This window comes from Dreissena polymorpha, chromosome 13 (genome assembly GCF_020536995.1).
Source record: "Dreissena polymorpha isolate Duluth1 chromosome 13, UMN_Dpol_1.0, whole genome shotgun sequence".
Taxonomy (NCBI): Eukaryota; Metazoa; Mollusca; class Bivalvia; order Myida; family Dreissenidae; genus Dreissena; species Dreissena polymorpha.
Window position 1 is genome coordinate 47,576,017 of NC_068367.1, and position 16,776 is coordinate 47,592,792.

At 32.6% G+C, this 16,776-nt stretch overlaps 1 protein-coding gene across 1 annotated transcript; it reads left to right on the plus strand.

The window, feature by feature from the left end:
• The first annotated feature begins 781 nt into the window (after positions 1-781).
• On the plus strand, positions 782-16,522 carry LOC127856055 (transcription factor 15-like). The gene is made up of 2 exons (XM_052392041.1): positions 782-1,383; positions 15,665-16,522. The coding sequence occupies exons 1-2, from the start codon at positions 922-924 to the stop codon at positions 15,725-15,727; spliced, it is 525 nt and encodes a 174-aa protein (XP_052248001.1). The 5' UTR covers positions 782-921; the 3' UTR covers positions 15,728-16,522.
• The last annotated feature ends 254 nt before the right edge of the window (positions 16,523-16,776 follow it).

A 16,776-nucleotide genomic window follows, 5' to 3' on the forward strand; every position in this document is an offset into this window, starting at 1 on the left:
GCTGCTTATGATGATCGTGGTAATTATAATGATGATAATGATGATGATTGTGATGCTGCTACTGATGATGACGATGATGGTAGTGGTGGTGGTGGTGGTGGTGATGATGATGATGATGATGATGATGATGATGATGATGATGATGATGATGATGATGATGATGATGATGATGATGATGATGATGATGATGATGATGATGATGATGATGATGATGATGATGCAATATCTGGCAAGAGAAGCGATTAATACAAATGTACTTTAAAAGAACTTAACACCCAGTTTCAATTTATTCCTCTCAGACGGATTTTAGGACGTCAGAGCTGTAAAATTAAAATACAAAAGAACTGAAATAAAAAGAACGGCCATGCGCATGACAAGATTTATAAGCCTTCATCTGCCAGAACTTTCGCTTGTGTAGCTCCGCCCACGTTTCTTAAACTAGCCAATAAAAACGAAGCCATCTGTTCCTATGCTTCGGAACAGTAACAGCGGCAGATTCCCTGATAAGCCCTGTCTGTGTTATCATCGTTATGCGAAAGGAATTAATTGGTTGATTAGTAAATTAACTTCGCAGCATCGATCTACTAACAATAGTTATTAGGTTCCTAGTACTACGGATGGAAAAGCGATGTAATTTAATTACAATTCCACGGAAACGAACTTGCATTTTCGGGTGAGATTTGTTACTAGAAATATTGTTCGGAATAAAACTAAAACTAAAATAGAACAAAATAAGATGATGAAACAAAAGACACAGGGGTTATTTATCATTTGTGATGTCTAAATAACATAATGCATTACAAATAGCGTGTATAACAAATACATTGCTTATTGAAATAATTGACAAATTATTAAAATAAAGCTTGGTTGTGAAGATTTGTTTCCTATAAAGTTCATTCATGTGTTACCACTATACGCAAAATGAGAAAGGACAATAAAAAGAGAAAGGCAGACGACGACCACACAATATCGGACGCAGACAGCGCATGTTCCAGTGATAGTTATCAGGGAAACGGGGTGTCAAAAAGGAACCGGAAGTCGTCGCCGGACGACGCCATGGACGGCGTCGAAATCAATCCGATGACCGGAAAACCTCGATCGCACGCCAACGCCCGCGAAAGAGACCGTACTCAGAGCGTCAACACGGCGTTCATCACTTTACGGACGTTAATTCCTACGGAACCAGCTGACCGGAAGTTGTCAAAAATTGAAGTGTTGCGACTGGCAACGAGCTATATCGCGCATTTGAATACTGTGCTAATGGTAGGCGGGGACAGTTTGGACCAACCATGCATCAAACATCACGCTATGATGCGGGGTTCTATGGACTGTATGCCGAAAGCAGTGTGCACGTTTTGCCTGAGTAACAGTCGGACGCGGCCTGTAAGTATTTGTAATCCGCTTGACTTTGTACATACATGCGCTGAATCTAAGGTATACTAAAACTAAATGATTTTACTCTGAATGTTCAACATCGCTATGGCTACGCATTGCACGCCAATTATCGTCGACTTGCAAATGTGGCTCGAAAATATACAATTCCGTACTTGTCCAGGTGCTCACCATATTAATACAGCCAATACAATAAATAAATTTGCTACTTTTATTTTTGTTGAGTCTATACACGTTTGTTTTGTGAACAGTTCAATGTACTTTTAAATGTAATTAATGTGTATAAACGGAATACAGTGCATGAAATCCCTTTCATTTGCTTTATTAAGTGCCTATTTTTTTATATTAATTTTTAGCCCAATGCATTTTAATAAAAACACTCAACTATATAGTTCAAGTCAATTATTTTAAGTCTGATTCATATTTTGGTAGCCACTATATATACAAAGTCAATCAAACCTGCTAATTAACAGATGCATTGAATGAGCAGTAACACACATGAGGCGAAAACAAAATATATTAAAAAAACAGTGTTTAAATTTCAAATTGGGGCAGTTCTATTTAAGGTTCTATTATTTGTTGAAACACGTTTTTAAAATAAACAACTTAACTTATTTTAAAGGCTCTTCGTCAATTTTACATTTACCCTTATGCAAACTATTTACGTTTTAATAGTATTCATAATAATAATCATGATGATATAATAATAATAATAATAATAATAATAATAATAATAATAATAATGATAAAAATAATAATTAAAAAAAAAAAAAAAAAAAAATAATAATAATAATAAATAGTATTAATAATAATAATTATTATAATAATATTAATAATTATAATAATAATAATAATAAAAAAAAATAAAAAAAATAAAAAAATGATAATAATAATAATAAATAATAATAATAATAATAATAATAATAATAATAATAATAATAATAATAATAATAATAATAAACTATTATTATTATTATTATTATTATTATTATTATTATTATTATCTATTGTTTATAATAATACTAAATATAAATATAATAAAAGTAATAAAAATAAAATCAATGATGACGATGATGATGATGATGATGATAATGATGATGATGACGATGATGATGATGATGATGATGATGATGATGATGATGATGATGATGATGATGATGATGACGACGACGACGACGATGATGATGATGATGATGATGATGATGATGATGATGATGATGATGATGATGATGATGATGATGATGATGATGATGATGATGATGATATTTTGAGGAGTCAGATTGAAAAGGCAAATGGTTAAGCGCAAAAATTAGTGTACGTTAATTGTGTTTTTGTCTATTTTATTCATTTTTAGATAAAAAAATAATCTTAGAATAACACAACGTCTTTCAAACTTATATTACTTTATTAAATTGTTAAAGAAACACTATCATGATACATTACATAACAGAATGGTAATGAACTAATAAACAATGATAAATCAACATCAATTATTATAATGTCATACTGCGTCTATGTAAAGCAATAAAGTATCACGCATAAGGAAATGCAGAAATCAAGAATCAGGAATACATACATCAATTTTACAAATAAGTTTACCAAATAAATAACTCAATATTAAATAAATCTTAATGTAAAACCAAAAACCAACAACTTGTAAAAAACAACAACAATATCGTTTTTAAAGTCCACATGACATAATTTGCATACAAATGATTCACATAAAAGAACACAAGTTATATCATAATCTTTTTATGAATAATACTAATGCTTACCCCTTAATACTGGTATAAACTTATTTTTCACTTATATGTTACTAGCACCATTAACAAATTGTTACTATAAATTACTTACAATCATCCACAAGTCACTCTTCATTTTTAGACATCAATACCAAATATTTTCGTTTGTATTTTCGTCTAGGTTAGCGCTATTGAAAAACAAGTAGTAGCCGAACTTCAACATTACGATTACGACCCACGTACATTAACTAATTTGCTAAAAATATGTTTCATTTGGGCGTTAACTAAATATTTCTGGGATTATTCATTCACTTTTACTTTTGTCTCAAAGCAATAATTTATGATGGAAGATAACGACTTTTGCGCTGAGGCAGACACCTGTCCATGAGTCGAATTATGAACTTGTTACTTACATTTGTTAACAAATCATGTTTTAATATTTTGTGAACAACTTCAAAAATATAACAAATCATCACCACCTTCGGCGGAAATGATTTATCTTATTTATCAAATTTTGAAATTATTTCAAGCATTGTGAATGTTACCAAGAACTATGTTAACAGATACCGATCTTCGGAAATGATGCACTTGGTTCTGAAATCTTGTAATTAATTAACCAAGAACTATTGCAATTTCATGACAATTAACTATGTTCAATCAGTTGAAAACACACACACACACACACACACACACACACACGCACACACACACGCACGCACACAAAAGACAAAGGTTTCATATGCACAGTTTTATTTTAATTTGCACTGTTTTCTCAGGCTTAGCTTAGCTAAATTTGTAGGTCATACATTGCCATTAAACATTCTTGGAATAATAAAACATAACGAACACGCATGATTGGCAGTCACGTATAGCTGCAGGCTCACCAACCGATGTTTTTATTGTAATATGTTTTCAATTAAGAAAGAAAAACATATGTATCTATTTGTCTATATTCTGAAAACAGTTATAGATTTAATGAAAAAAGCAACTATTCAAAAAAGTTGCTGGGGCTAGTACTAGAATTCGAATGGTCAAAATGATGTAATTTGCATGGTTTTATTTAGAATTAGTTTACGTCCGATTGAAACGACGCCCGAAGTTCGCAGAACACGTTAAGACTCTGAAACAAGTGGGTCGTGTTTCTCATTAACGAAATAAAAAAAATTGGGGATTGAGAAGGAATTGTTCAGTAAGTTAATATTGTTATTCTATGGTTATTTTTTGTATTAATGTTCTTGCATTTTTTCTACATGGAACCCTGCTACACAACGGTAAATTAATTGATACATTTTGGGTTGAGTGACTTTTTAAGTCTGATTAATTAAGTCTGTAATAAGGGTAAAGGAAAACCACACAGTTATTTGTGAATGTAATATAGTTTTCATTTCAATTATGTGTTATTTCATCAGTTGAGATCATTGTTGTGTTATTTTCATAATGTTATATGTTATTATTACGCACATGTTTTTTAGATTCTGCATGAACTATTGTCATTTGCTTATTATACTTTTTATTCGCATTGTTAATTACCGATAACCGTCACTAAGGTCACAAAGATTGTATGTATTATGATATACGTCATAAACTTCACATAGAACGTATTTGTGAACGTCACACACATTTGTAATCATCATATTCGACATAGTCTTCGCATTTGTCATCGTTGTCATAACCGTCGTAGACGTTATTGTCGACGTAGTACTTGTTCACGTCGGCGCCGTCAGCGGCAATGTTTATGTAGAAGAAATAAAGGTGTAAACTTGACGCGTGTATTGCAGTGACTCCCCCCATAAGATTTATATTGTCGGACCTAGACCTAGTCGGGTCCGACTGGCTCGCCACAGTTTATGATACTTATGAGAAAACTATTTTTTAAATGTATCAACTTTCACGCTTAATGGCATTTGTAAGTTCCATTTTACAAGGAATATATCTATCACGTTCATGCAATCGCTAAATCGCAACTAGTTTACCGGGCAAATACAATTAAAAATATTCTAACAAGAAACATTCTCAGTTTAATTTTGATTTTGCAGTCTTATCGTATAATGCTTTTTTGAGAATAGTTGGTATATCGTCACTCAAATGAGTCATACTCTGTGAAAAAGGGGTTGAAAGCATGATCGTAAAGTGTCGTCCGAGATTGACCTGTGCAGTTCGCACAGGCTAATCTGGCACGACACTTTTCGCTTAAACTACACTTTTGCTAAGAAGAGAATTTCTTGAAACGAACAATATCATAAAAGCGGAAGGTGTAGTCCCTGATTAGCCTGTGCGGACTGCACAGGCTAATCTAGGAAGAACCTTTACGCGCATGCAGTAAACCCCCATTCCAAAGAGTAGCTCAAATTAAGATTCAGAAAATTTAAAAATTCCAAAGCTAAAAAATACCACCCTTATATAAAAATGTTCATTATATATATAGAGAGAAAGATACGTAGAATGATTTCACATTCGCTCATGCTGATATTGAACACGGACACAGTAATTAAATATTTAATTTGAATGATGTAGTAAGGCAAAGTAAAAGTTATACATTAATGCAATATCTAGGACAATATTTATCTTGTTGAGAAGACATAACAACCTGTTGTTTTAATATGTATTAGTACACGGTCAATATGTACTGTTCTATGAATTTGAAGATATATGCACTGTTTAAAGTAACGGGTGCGTTAGGAAAAAAATGAAGCTATAACATGTGTGCGTCCTTGCTTGACCTCAAGGGGTCAATGATTATCTCGACCAAATCATGTCGGACATATGTCTTATCAACAAACATGTATTTATCCATATCACCTTAATTCATCCCAGGGCTCAACGTTTTCCCCCTTTATAGAGTTTGTATAGTATCAACATGTGCTCACACTTATTGCTTGTTTGGATATTTCAAATCTACACAAATAAACTTGCTGAATATTTGTTTGAGAACCATGTATCGAAAGAACAAGTGATCAGTTTTGTAAGTCTTCCAATTCAAAGGGCTGATAAATATGCACACACGCGTTAACTCCATTAAAATATGAAAATAAAGTTTTGTTTCAAACAATAATTAGAGAAATAATATATTTTGTGTTATTGCACTGTGTCGACGACAGGCCTCTTCGAACACTGAATAACGGAATAATGTGTTGGAATGTGTATGAAAAAATATTAATTAAATACAAACAAGTTACACAAAACTATGTCTAATTTTAAGAAACAACAATGTATTTTTATTGTTGAAAAAGGTAAAATGCAATCATTCAATAAAGTAACTATAAATTGGGTCATGTTTTAATCTTGTATTTTTAATATATCAGAGCTCGTTTGGTTTTGACATTCTGAATTATTTTGGTATTTAAGTTTTCATTAAAAAGTTATTACATTATCTCATCCACAGACGCTTAGCTCTGGGTGGCGCATAATTTTAAATTTGATACATAATTTCACACTTAGAACAGAATCATAATATCGTCGCTGTCGTTCTCAAACCTCGTAGCTACAAAATGCCAACTTTTCAGGAGAGAGAAAAATCCGTGTCATTTTTTTATAACGATGTTTTAGAAATTGAAATTCTGTAAAAATACCAAACAAATGAAGCTACAAAATACGGTATAAGCCGTAGACGCGTAAGTCATACTGATAAGTCATACTGACAGTCAGACATGGTAGCTACGATATTTTGTCACCACAGTTTTGTCATGTTTATGAGGTACGACAATTCGTCCTGATAGGAAACCTCGTAGTTGCAAATATTTTTTTTTATAAAAACGTTTTTGTCAAATTTGTCCAAACGAAACGACGTACCTATAGGTGAAATGGCGTCGCTACGACTTTTCGCCGGGAAAAAAGCCAACAATCATTCTACAACATTTCGTCACGTGGCTTTTTCAAGGGCTCTGATTGGCGTAGAGCTACGAGATATAGCACAAAACACGCGCCAGACTTAATATATTCGGAAAAGACGAGCAAAATATTTTGAAAATTTTGGAGCTACGAGCTTTGAGAACGACAGCGACGATATCTTAATGTTATTTATTCATACGAGTTATCTCAAACATTACAGTGCATAATGTTTGTTTAATTTTTTATAAAAATATTATTTTCTGAAAAAAAAGGTTAAGACAGCATAAGACTTACTCCACAATATCAAGTACCGCAGATCTGCAACGATTTAAAGTTTCGATATTTTCAGAGACGTATTAGTGTTCTATAACCTAAACCAATGTCGATTCTTTATTCAGCGCTACAATAAGAAAATTGATGTTCAGCCATCATATGGTCATTTACGCGTGTTTTGTTAGTTGTCGTGTTAGCGCAGTTAATCCCCAATGCAAACTATTTTCATTTTAAGAATTTGATGCGTCGCCCATCAAGTGTTTGTATTTATAATCTAATTAATGTAATTCACGACATTTGGTGTTGCAAATACAGATACGTTTATGAGATTTTGCCATTTAAGGTTGCGCATCCGTAATGATTTCCCGCGATTTTTTTTCAAAGATCGAAGAGCCTTTTTACCTGATTACTTATGGATATCTGATTTAAGCAGCCACTAAAGTGAAATTATCATGGCCGAGTGGTGAAGGCGATGGACAGGAAATCTTTTGGGATCTTCCCGCGCAGTTTGAATCCTGCCGACAACGCACACTTTTTGCGACGCGTTTTATTTCTTTTCTAACGTAATTTGACTTATTATAGCATATAAGATATGTTTATTGTTAAATATGTTGCAAGTTAAATGCACATTCTTCAATTTTTAAAATTAAAACAACGTTATGGCTAAATTGGGTAATTTACTCCTGAAAATAAGAATCATGCATGTTGTATTTTTATTTTTATTTAAACAAGTAAACGGTAAATCTTTCTTGTTTTTTTTTGCTGTATAATAGTGTATCTATAAAAACTAAGTTCAAAATATTACTTTAATGATACTATTTTGAATTTCATGACACTTTGTTTTTAACAAACCCAATTTCTACTTGGCTGAAATCACTTCAATTTAATGACGATCTTCCATAGATTATAAGTTATAAATAGTAAATGTCTATAAAAGAATACTTATTTCATCTTGTTTAAACTTTAAACACCTTTACTGCATCTGTGAACACCAACTGCATGCCCATATTTGGAAATCTGGATGAATTATGGAACTTTCATATACGCCAGGGTGCAAATAAACTGGACAAAAGCCGAGCGTGGCGGGTGGTTTTGAAAGAAATAGTATATTTGTTTAAAAAGGACAAAAAGCATACCTTAAAATGTGCATGTAGTTCAGTGAAATGATGCTGTTTAAGAAAATAATACATTAGATTGTATTTGGAAAGGTGCCCATTATGGGTGCGCTACCTTAAAGGGACCTTTTCACAGATTTTGGCATGTATTTAAGTTAAATGCGTTATATTGATAAATATCAACATTGGCTCTAAAAAGCTCTAGGAAAAAACAATTATAAAATTAACCATCAAATGGGCTCGAACCACTGACCCCTTAAGTAAAAGCCTACGCGTAGACCATTCGGCCATCCGTGCTCACACAGTTAGTGATGTAATTTAAGTAATCCTCGTAGTGTCACACAATATATCGAATACAACAGAACTGTTCAAATTATTCAATCGTTTCGCGTTGCAACGATTTATAATTTTCAGGTTTTAAAATCGTCGAAAGATGCATATTATGGATATTTTAGAGCATGGTAAATGTTCAGTACTTCTGTTTCCTCACAAGACTACAACTAAAATGTGCGAATCTGAAACATTTTTTTTTATTTTGTCAATTTGCCAAAACGTGAAAAGGTCCCTTTAACGTTCATGCAATTAATTCATCTATGATGATTCCCGCATCAGTATTTGCATATTATAGATAACAAATATTCAAGTATTCGTTGTTCCTAATACACACAGTGATGTATGATTCAACATGACAGTACGTCATAAATGATCTATTACAAATGCGAACTGAAATTGAATTAAGTATACCTGTAAATGCCCACAATCAAACAGACCGTTTTCAAAAGTTCGAACCACGTCAAAAATAATTGTAGGGAAATGTATCGCTTTTATATTCACCTAGCAGGCGTTTTAAATGTGTCCTGTTCTGAGAAAACTGGGCTTAATTCATGTGCGTAAGGTGACGTCCCAGATTAGCCTGTGCAGTCCGCACAGGCTAATTAGGGACGACACTTTCCGCTTTAATGGTATTTTTAGTTTCAAGGAAGGCCGCTCCTTACCGTAAATCAAGTTTAGGCGGAAAGTGTCGTCCCTGATAAGCCTGTGCGGACTGCACACGCTAATCTGGGAGGACACTTTACGCACATGTATTATGCCCAGTTTAATCAGAACAAGACACAAATAATTATCAGTATATATAGCTATTCGCATGTACATACAAACGAACTAAACTGATGTCATTTTTCGATACGTTTGACATAGTCCATATCATGTAAACGTAATTTAGATGATGGATGTATGTAGTGGAGTTACTCAAGATCAACACAATCTTGTTTAGATTTAACTTAACATCCTAGTATTCGATAAAGTATATACAAGCGATGGTCGATACATATTTTTAAAGCAGGGCTTTAATGCTGCGCTACAATCCGCGTATTTTATTCATTTTTTATCTGTATAGGTACAATTCTTTTTGAGATACTGTTCTTTAAATCAAGACTACAAGGCTCGTAGTTCAGTAAAGTTTCTGACGCAAAATCTCGATGAATGTTGTGTTTGAACAACTGTATAAATCATTCTGGGCCTTTAACTAACGACCGGCGCCTGGTAAACAAAGTTCACAACAACTGCCTGATTAACGCGGCAATTCATCACCACAAAATGGTCAAACTTGCGACCTGAACACCTCGAAGAATTCCAGAGCTCTGCCACCAAAGCGCCGTGAAAATATTGTGTGTAATAAAATTCGGATACATCACAGTTCGGGTTGTTTTCAGAAATAACATAATAAATAGTTCAGTCTCGTTAATGAGCTACACAGATGTCTTAATGTGTCTTGGTCAACGACAGATGACCATAATGAATTTCGTGAAGAATGGCGTTTCTTTCATCCTCTGTCATACAATGCAGTCTTCAAAGAGGACTTTCGTTAGCGAAAATAGCGGTCCGTCTTATAGAAACACGTAGTTAAGTTCCATTTTAAACAAAACACAGAAGTTTCAATAATGATACAATAACGTTATCTGTCTGTATTTTTTGTTAAATATATCAAACAGGAAGTATAATTTTGAAATAACAAGTTCTCTGGTATTTTCAAAAGTTTATTGTCTTGTTTTTTTTTCTTTATAAATATAATTACCCATTTATGTACAAACTCAAAATCAATAATTTTGCTTGGATAGCGGAATATTTTATGGCACTAGTCGCAATAGCAATACGCTATATGTATATATCAGATGTAAAACCATGAACAAAATATTCCTTAAAATATAAGAAAATATTGCTATTGAAAAAAGTGCTTAACTTGAATGCAATTATGTTAACATCAACTTTGAAGTGAAGAATGTTTTAACAGATACGTAATTACATACACTCATAAGTTGACATGTTTTATATTTGATTTTACAATTAAACGTTTAAATATTTATTTCGTTCTGTTGAATATATACAAGGGTTTAACCCATTTATGCCTAGCGTCTATAAAAAAAAGGCCTTGGCATGATGCGGCGTCTAATCGAGTCTGCGCTGTTTGCTTAAAGGAATTTCTGTAAGAAATATTCTAAATATAGAAATAAATATACTAGACATCACTAATTTTGGAAATATATTGATCCAATTAAGATGGATGGGAGAGTCCACCAGGCATAAATGGGTTAAACCCGGTTATTCAGCAAAGTAAACGGGTAAAACAATAATCCCAGTGGTCATTAAACGGTAACCAGAAACCAAATTCCCTGCACTCTCTCTCCTCTCCCTGCACTCTCTCTCCCCTCGTGTCCATCAAGTGCGTAGTGAGCGTTGAAATATCTCTTCTCCCTGGGCAGTAATCGATTCATTGTCTCGAGTAAATTAGAAAGATACACAATAATTGGGAGCTTTCAATATAACGGTATATTTATCGTGATCAATTGCTATTATAGTTGATTGGATTGACACAGTCATTGTATGGCTTTTATTGAGATAACCATAATCCAAACAAACATATTTTTTATCAAAATAGAACTAACGAAACCAAAACAGCGGGAAGCTCAATACAACTTTACCTGAACGAAATTAAGTGTACACTGTTGTAATACTAATATTCAAATACATTCATTCGAACACAGCACTCAAACACATCTATTGTTACTTACCTACCGAAAAGAACACATAAGCCGTTGTGCAGACAGAAGAATAGCACGATATAGATCTAATTTAACCCATTTATGCCAAGTGGACTCTCCCATCCTTCTAAATTGGATCAATTTATTTCCAAAATTAGGGATGTCTAGTATATTTATTTTTTATATTTAGAATATTTCGTACAGGAATTCCTTAAAGCAAACAGCGTAGACCCAGATGAGTAGCCGCATGATGCAGCGTCTCATCTGGGTCTAAGCGGTTTGCCAATGCCTTTTTTCTAGACGCTAGGCACAAATGGGTTAAATTATAAATTTAACTTGCAACGTTAATTTTTTTGACAGATAAAATTTGAAATTAAAATAATCTTGACTGAATACAACACAAGAGAACACAGGTTGAATTCCGACACGTGTGAACATGAAGGTTTGTGAAATTGTCTTTTCATAGGAAACGAATGTTGGAACGACATTAAGCTTGATTACTTACGATGTACGAGTACGTGATATGATACAAATTGACATATATTTGAGTTTTCCTCACGACCGACGAAAGAAAAAAGCATCGATCCATAATATTTTTAAATGATTCTTCTCTTAAAATGTATATTTCTGGGGTAAAAACCAGGAAATTTGGTGACAGTTAACTAAAAACCAATACCTTTTTTTCAGTGCGTAATCCAGGGCAACACATAGCGATTGGTTCATTTAAATACAATTTTGCCCGCTATTGAAGATAAATGTGTTTAAGAATTACATAAACAACGCAAATCTTTCGCATTTATCGGAAGTATTCAGTTAATGGTAAATGGTGTGGATATGTTTCTTTCATGAATTTAAAGATTTGATGTAACTGACGTACTGCATACGCGTGTATTCCTGTGCCATCTATGGCAGACAATTATCTTTTGTATATATTTAAGCACGATTTCAAATGCAATATTTAATTAGTTGGTTTACATACAGTACTATTCAAACATGATATTGCCAAATACGCGTGGTACATTTTTTTTATTTTTCATTCAAATTTTGTCTATATAAATATACTACAAGTGTTACAGATGTATGTACTGTTGAAAAATATTTAAAAATGAGAAGCTACTAAATAATAATCTTATAACGTATGTGCATGTATAATATGTTGATAAATAAGTAAATAATAATTACAGTTATAAATATTTCAGCTACCAACCTGCTAACCTATTATATTAAGCATGAGTAAACAAAGAAGTATGTTAATCCTCGGACCGATTTTGTATATCGTCTAAAAGAGCTTAAAATAAAATCAGCGCATTTTATATTCTCTCATAAAATTTTTGGAAAGAATATTTAGCACATTACTTTTTTCAAGTGCGTTTTTAGCGTTCTCATATAATAAATTAGTTCTAACAACTACATGAAGATTCTCTACAAAGTAAGGAATGCATAACATCTACAAAATGCAATGAAACGTTGGACATGCACTAGTTTTTCATAGTATCTTATTTGGTGATCAACACGGTTGTCATTTTTAGTCGGCACAACAAAGTGCATAGAATGTAAAAGCATAAACAAACACAAACAAACACTAAATAAAAAAACTCTAGAAATCATATGTTATATAAGAATTAAAGTGAATACATCGTAAATACAGCCAACATGATTTAATGTCAGATGTGTGTTTAAGTTGTTTGCCTTAAAAAACATTTGTTAAGAAGTGTTGTTTAAGTATATTTTATTAAATTGAACATGATGGACGTGGAAATTTTAATTCTGACGGAGTATGTTCACACATATCAATAATACCACGACACATGTTATATCGTGTTATTAATCACAGTAAGAAATTTGATTTATAAAAAAACACGCTTTCTTTTAACAAATAAAGTGATACAAAATAAAACAAACTATATAAAATATAATCAAACATACTAAAACTGCATTTTGATACGGGACATTTAATGAAACACACATTGTTTTTGCCCGGAATGAAAATATTTAACCTGTATTTAAAAAGTCCGTTTAGATTTTTATTTAAGCGCAATATATTGCAGATCTCTTGAGACACGATTTAAATATAATTCACAATTTCGTTAGTTTATAAATGTAAAATTATGTTTAATGCATTCATACTTGTGATTGTTTTTTAATTAGAGTGAAGCTTTTTTCATCAACATTATAAAGAGAATTACATAAAACTGCCTTTTCGATTTGTAATGAATCATTTGATGTATATAATAAATAACGACACTGTTTGCATTTCATCTCAAATTGGTTTTCTTAAAAAATCTGAGTTGTTTTGACCGAAACTTATTCCGAGCAATATCGCGTACCTCTAAAAAATAGACTGATACAAACACCTTCTAACTTGATGTAAACAATTAAACGAGGCATAATTGTAACATGTCGATACGAATATATTGGTATGATGATGTATTATATTTTGTTTGGTTATATACAAGCGAATAAAATTATACAAATAATTGTGGGTCTAATCTCATTGTCACTTCTCAATGTACGAAAAAGTCTAACGTATTAAATACAACGTTTAGTCGTTGATAATGTGCGATTTAACCAAATAGAATTGACTTTGTTATTGTGATTCCGTTTGTCCTCAAAGATGATTAACCCATGTATGCCTAGCGTCTAGAAAAAAGGTCTTGGCAAACAGCGTAGACCCAGATGAGACGCCGCATGATGCGGCGTCTTATCAGGGTCTGCGCTCTTTGCTTACAGGAATTTCTGTAAGAAATATTCTAAATATAGAAATGAATATACTAGACATCCCTAATTTTGGAAATAAATTGATCCAATTTAGAAGGATGGGAGAGTCCACTAGGCATAAATGGGTTAATATCCGTTATACGTTTTCTCGAATCACGTATTTTTATTTACGAATAGTTGTAAACTAGAAATATCTCTATAACACAATTATAAATCCTATAAGTTCCCAAATAAGTTTGATATAAAATATGACAGACGAATTCGGCAATAAAAACAATAATATTTTTTTTTCGAAATCTTGCGTAGTTTAAATTTTTTAAATACGTTAATTTTATCATTATTTATATTGTAATAACAATCAATCACAATGGGCAGTTGTTGTTGCAACATAATTTAAAGTCGTTGTAGTTGTATATGTTATAAAAAAACGAAAAGATATAGTATGAACTGAAGTTGCTATCAAACAAGTCATATGTATTTTTGCTAATCTTTTGCTAATCTTTCTTTAAAGTGATAGTCCAGACAATTTAAGATCAATAACCCATTACATATTTATTTTGGTATAAGTCGTGTGTTGAATATTCCAAACAATTTAAATTGTACATTTAACTGACGATATATGGGTTCAAAGGATATAAATAAGGAATAAATAAGCAAACGAAATAAGCACGCCATCAAAATCGCATAGCAAATGCAGCAAAACAAAAATGTATTTTAAAGTTAAGGAAATTTTCAGTAACCAACCACAAATATTTTATAAGCAACACATCTTCACGACAAAACACTGTATAATTAAGCAATTAAGAATATCAATACAATGCATTTCACATACATGTATATCAGATTTAAAATTGTGGAGCTAAAATTTCCAACATGCATCCAGCGCCAAATATTGGTGTCACTTAATCTGATCTTAGTTTTTACATCACATGCTAGAATTTTTCGAATCGCCAAAGCCAAATGAGTTCATGTATTCCAGATCTTTCATCTTTGGCAACATAAAACGCATCGGGGCTGTTTTTGTAATCAGCCGCGCATTTTATTCCTCCTTGCTTCCTCGAAACGGACTATTTTCGGATGTAACGACCCGTATGATACTTCTGAGCGTGACGAACATTGAGGATGATGACTAAAGCAGATTTACACGTGCATGCATCAATCAGGAAATTACTTGAATATGAGATCAGAATTTCGCTCGCCGAAGTGCTTTTTTTTTGCGAAGGATACGATTTCTATAACGAGTTAAATTTATTGTTGATTTTTCTTTTACAATGTTTACTTTGAATTGACACAAACTCACAGTGGCGCTGTTATTTCTGTTTAATAACACACATATAATAAAAAACAAACTGCATATCTCAAAAGAAAAAAACACAATCAAAGATATGTGAAACATTAATAAAATATTCCAAAATAATTTTCGATTACGGCTGAATACGCATTTCACGTAAATATATATAGTCGAGACCGTTGCATGAATCATTTAAAATAGAGGAGAAAACAGTTCAAATGGGGTTTATACGGGCTAATGGAAATACCACTATAATGTCTGTTGCAGATGAAGCCAGAGAGCTGCATGTACCAAGACATGCGAGGTATGCCGATGCAGGTTCGAAGATGAGACCCACGCCCATCCAAGGTTACCAAGACAACCGCCACTTATCAATCAACACATTAGCGATTGCATTAACCGTAGGAATAGGAAGGAGCATCTCGCCGATATTTCACAAATGCTATACATTATGCCCAAAGACAACGCGAATGGCGGGACAGTGCGTGTGACTGTTGCAGATCAGCAGTGTGAAATGTTTGTGTCCTGTATGTGTCTATTTATTGATAAGTGATGCATATCGCGAATGTCTTATAGTTCACGTGACAAGACGTCATCAAAGCCGTTGTGAGAATGCTCCTGACAACAGTTTCATACAGACACACGTTCAAATGTTCATTCGATGCGACGTCATACACAAAAAAGGCTAAACTTTTTCGCATACGGACTGATTGTTTTCATTTTTTAGTGAGTAATTTCACTTCAATCATGGTCATAACCATTATCAATAACGACGGAATCGAGTGTTCATGCGCCACAAACTTACATTTCTCTTAACGTAACATTTGGTAAGGTGGTAAAATAATGAGATAAAGGGAGAAGATGCAATTCCTCAAAAATAGCAAAACGAGTGACGTCCCTTATGTGGTTTTGGCATTGCTATTTAGTTTATGTTTTTAACAGTTTTGGACTATTAAACGTCTCTTAAATGTTATACACGGATCGGAATATCACTCACTTAAGTTTATGTATAAAAATGTTAAAGCCAATACTCGACATTTTGTATTAGAACATATGTTGTTTACTGAGTGAATGATGTTTTTATTTGAAAATAAAGTGTATACTTACTACACCATTTAATTGAACTTCTAGATTTCGCGAATGAAAACAAATATATTTCCACATTTTGTAAAAATAATCGTGAACAGACAAAGAATTTACATAAAGAAGCAATTATAAAAACAACAGGGACGACGACTACTTCGATGAAATAAAAAACAACAACAACAACAACGGCTTTTAGCCACATTTTGCCCAAGTGGCTGATCATATTAAGAAATGATTTAATGTTTCAATATTTAAATCAAAGTTGAAACATTGCATCCCAAATCAAGAATCGA